Below are 3,811 nucleotides of genomic sequence, written 5' to 3'. Positions count from 1 at the left end.
AGTATTAATCGTGAATCCATTAACCGTAATCTTTATATAGTAAAACAATGTATTTTCAAGAGGTTTAGTACATAAGCTTAGGTGGGGCTGTAATGTATATTCCCTTTTCCCATATATATATATATATATATATATATATATATATATATATATATATATATATATATATATACACGCGCATAATATGGTATAAAAATTGGAGTTGATTTTGATACAGCCCAAGGTAAGCCGAAGAGGATGACAGTGAAAGCACCCTATGATCACTTAGGTGGGCAATACACCTTCGAGTTTGACGTCGATGATGATTTTGGGGAGATCGGAGCTGTGCTGGTTGAGAATGACTACCGCAACAAGATATATATACAGAAAATTAAAGTCGACAAACCTAAAAAAGTTACCTTCACATGTAATTCATGGGTTCATTCCAGTTATGATAACGACCAAAGGAAGATCTTCTTCGCTGACAAGGTTTAATTTACATATATAACATGTTTCTGTTTACTAGTAGATCGTAATGGTGTATATATGGCAGCCATTAATATCCCTTAATCTATTTGTAATTTGTACAGTGTTACCTGCCATCGAAAACGCCAAGTGCCCTCAGGTCGCTGAGAAAGAAAGATTTGGAGTTCATTCGAGGCGATGGCCAAGGAGAGCGTAAAGATTTCGAGAGGATTTACGATTATGATGTATACAATGACCTTGGAGATCCCGACAATAAGAGCTCAGATCTTGCACGGCCGGTGCTCGGTGGCAAGAAATTTCCTTACCCTAGGCGCTGCCGTACTGGTCGGAAAATGTCCTCTAAAGGTACGTACATATAACTAACAAACCCATTAAATGATATATCTAAGATGGTTGTTTACAATTCAAACATGTTGAATAACAGATCCGCTGACGGAGACAAGATCTTCAGACCCGTTTTATGTACCAATCGATGAAGATTTTTCAGAGATAAAGTCGGTATCATTTGGAGCGAGGACTTTGTATAACTTGCTCATTGGTGTTATACCCCGTCTAGGCACCGCTTTTACAGGAAAAGACGAAGACTTTCGTTTATTCCAGGATATAGAGTCGCTTTTTGACGAAGGAGTTGTTATTAATGGTACTGATAAACATGTTGCAAGTGTTTTGCCTAGAATTATCCATGAGGTTGTTGACACCGTGGATGACCTTATCAAGTTTGATCCACCTGAAACTATCCAGAGTAAGCTCGCATATAAACATGCATTATACTTACTCTTTTTAATTAAGTTGTTTGTGATCAGCTTCTTACAAAGGTTTTCTATACATTGCAGGGGACACGTTCTTTTGGCTCCGTGATGATGAATTCAGTCGACAAATGCTTGCTGGTGTCAATCCTTGCAGCATACAGTTGGTTACGGTATATATATCACAACAAATTAAGAGTGTTTTCCAACACATAGTTATATAATTAATGAAAAATCATAAGGTGACTGTGTGTGTGTGTGCAGGAATGGCCATTGATGAGTAAATTGGACCCTAAAGTTTACGGGCCACCTGAATCAGCAATCACCAAGGAGATTGTTGAGCGAGTGATTGGAGGTTTCATGACTTTCGAGGAGGTAATGAAAAACAGAAGGCCGATAATTACTTTATGGAAACTTCATATCTTTTTAATACACCAAATACTACGTACACCATTAATTATGATATATAATTGTCATGTTATAGACTAGAGATGCTATTACGATTGTGAAGTTGTAGTAAATTTGAAAATCAATCATGTTTTTTCAGGCTTTGGAACAAAAGAAATTGTTCGTGTTGGATTACCATGATCTACTATTGCCATACGTAAATAGAACAAGAGATATTGATGGGATAACTCTATATGGTTCAAGGACTTTAATGTTCCTTACTCCTGCTGGAACGTTGACCCCAGTTGCCATAGAGTTGACTCGACCGTCTTCAGAATGGCAACCACAGTGGAAGCATGTGTACACACCTTCTTTGGGTGCCACTGGTTCTTGGCTATGGAAGATAGCTAAAGCTCATGTCCTTTCTCATGATTCCGGTATTCACCAGCTTGTTAGCCATTGGTAATGTATCGGTTCCTGTTTACTCATAATACTTTAATTACACACGTTTGTGTGTTTTTCCCTAGATCTCATTAATTCATAGGTGAGCTTATCATGATTTGATTTGGCGATGCAGGCTAAGAACTCACTGTGCAACTGAGCCTTACATCATTGCCTCCCACCGTAATCTTAGCACAATGCATCCTATTGCACGACTACTCCACCCTCATTTTCGTTACACCCTGAAGATCAACGCCCTAGCTCGACAATCTCTCATTAATGCCGGTGGTGTTATAGAGTCGACATTCTCTCCTGGAAAATATTGTATGCACCTTTCCTCTGACGTCTATGATCAGTTGTGGCGTTTTGATCACGAGGCACTTCCAGCTGACTTGATAAGCAGGTGCCCTTAATTTATGCAACTTTGCAATTTGACGACTATGGTTTTCCACTTTTTGTATGGCACGCATCTCTATATATAGCTGGTTAATTATTTTATATATTTTGTATCTTACAGGGGTATGGCTGTTAAAGATCCTACTGAACCACATGGTTTGAAACTAACAATCGAGGACTATCCATTTGCAAACGACGGTCTACTCCTTTGGGATGCCATCAAACAGTGGGTTACGTCTTTTGTCAACAACTACTACCCACAAGCAAGTCTCGTAGCATCTGATGAAGAGCTTCAAGCATGGTGGCATGAGATTCGAACAGTTGGGCATGGCGATAAGAAAGATGAACCATGGTGGCCACAACTCAAAACCCATGATGATTTGATTGGAATCGTGTCAACTATCATATGGGTTACTTCTGGCCAACATTCAGCTGTGAACTTCGGACAATACGAGTATGCTGGTTATTTCCCTAACCGGCCAACCATCGCTAGAACCAAGATGCCTAACGATGACCCAACAGATAAAGACTGGCAGATATTCCTAGACCGGCCTGAGGCTGCGTTGTTGAAATGCTTCCCTTCCAAATCGCAAGCTACCACAGTCATGGCAGTTCTAAACGTTTTATCGACTCATGCCACTGATGAGGAGTACATCGGTAAAACTGCAGAGGGTCCATTTGAGGCGGAGCCAGCTATAAAGGTCGCATATGAAGAGTTTCGTGAAAGGATTAATGAGATGGAACGCACCATAGAGAAAAATAATGCCAATCGCAATTTAAGAAACCGAAGTGGTGCAGGGTTGGTTCCATACAAGCTTCTCAAGCCTTCTTCGGCACCTGGTCCTACCGGAGAAGGTGTTCCAAACAGCATCTCCATCTAGTTCACTCATTTCATGCAATAAAGCTTTTCGAGATGACCGATGCTACATTAATAAGATTACTAAGTATGTTGTTGTGTTTGTTTGTCTTGTCCCTAGTGTTGTTAACAACACGAGTAGTTGCAATGTACGAAATTTGAAATAAAAGAATCTTGGTTCTAAGAATAATCCACTTTGTCTTGATTAATGATTCGTTAACGAGGCTTAGGCCAAGGGGAATGGTGTATCAAACCCATTCAAAAAGTGTTGTTACATAGGTCTACTACATACTCATTACCAAACCGCTAGCCCTTGGAAATTAGTACCACTCCACGTTATTTATTTATTTATTTTTTTACATTATTAGATTGAATTAAAAAAATAATTCGTATAAAAACAAACATTAAATTAAAACACATTACATTAATTTTAAAACACACAAATTTAAATACTAAAATACTTTATATATATATATATATATATATATATATATATATATATATATATATATATATCCTA

The 3,811-nt window shown here is 38.3% G+C and overlaps 1 protein-coding gene across 1 annotated transcript; it reads left to right on the top strand.

Annotated features, from left to right (window-relative positions):
- The first annotated feature begins 705 nt into the window (after positions 1-705).
- Positions 706-3,411, top strand: LOC145153342 (lipoxygenase 2, chloroplastic-like). Its single transcript, XM_079075466.1, has 7 exons — positions 706-810; positions 890-1,207; positions 1,299-1,384; positions 1,476-1,586; positions 1,759-2,060; positions 2,176-2,442; positions 2,557-3,411. The coding sequence occupies exons 1-7, from the start codon at positions 798-800 to the stop codon at positions 3,314-3,316; spliced, it is 1,857 nt and encodes a 618-aa protein (XP_078931592.1). The 5' UTR covers positions 706-797; the 3' UTR covers positions 3,317-3,411.
- Positions 3,412-3,811: the final 400 nt, after the last annotated feature.

The sequence above is a fragment of the Lactuca virosa genome, chromosome 1 (assembly GCF_052849685.1).
Source record: "Lactuca virosa cultivar CGN04683 chromosome 1, Lactuca_virosa_CGN04683_v6, whole genome shotgun sequence".
NCBI classification, from domain to species: domain Eukaryota; kingdom Viridiplantae; phylum Streptophyta; class Magnoliopsida; order Asterales; family Asteraceae; genus Lactuca; species Lactuca virosa.
The sequence above is the reverse complement of the archived record's forward strand: the minus strand, read 5'-3'. Positions and strand labels throughout refer to the sequence as shown.

Coding starts and splice junctions, on each gene's coding strand:
- LOC145153342 (XM_079075466.1), top strand. Junction 2,061..2,175: donor CACCAGCTTGTTAGCCATTG/GTAATGTATCGG, acceptor TTGGCGATGCAG/GCTAAGAACTCACTGTGCAA. Junction 2,443..2,556: donor CCAGCTGACTTGATAAGCAG/GTGCCCTTAATT, acceptor TGTATCTTACAG/GGGTATGGCTGTTAAAGATC.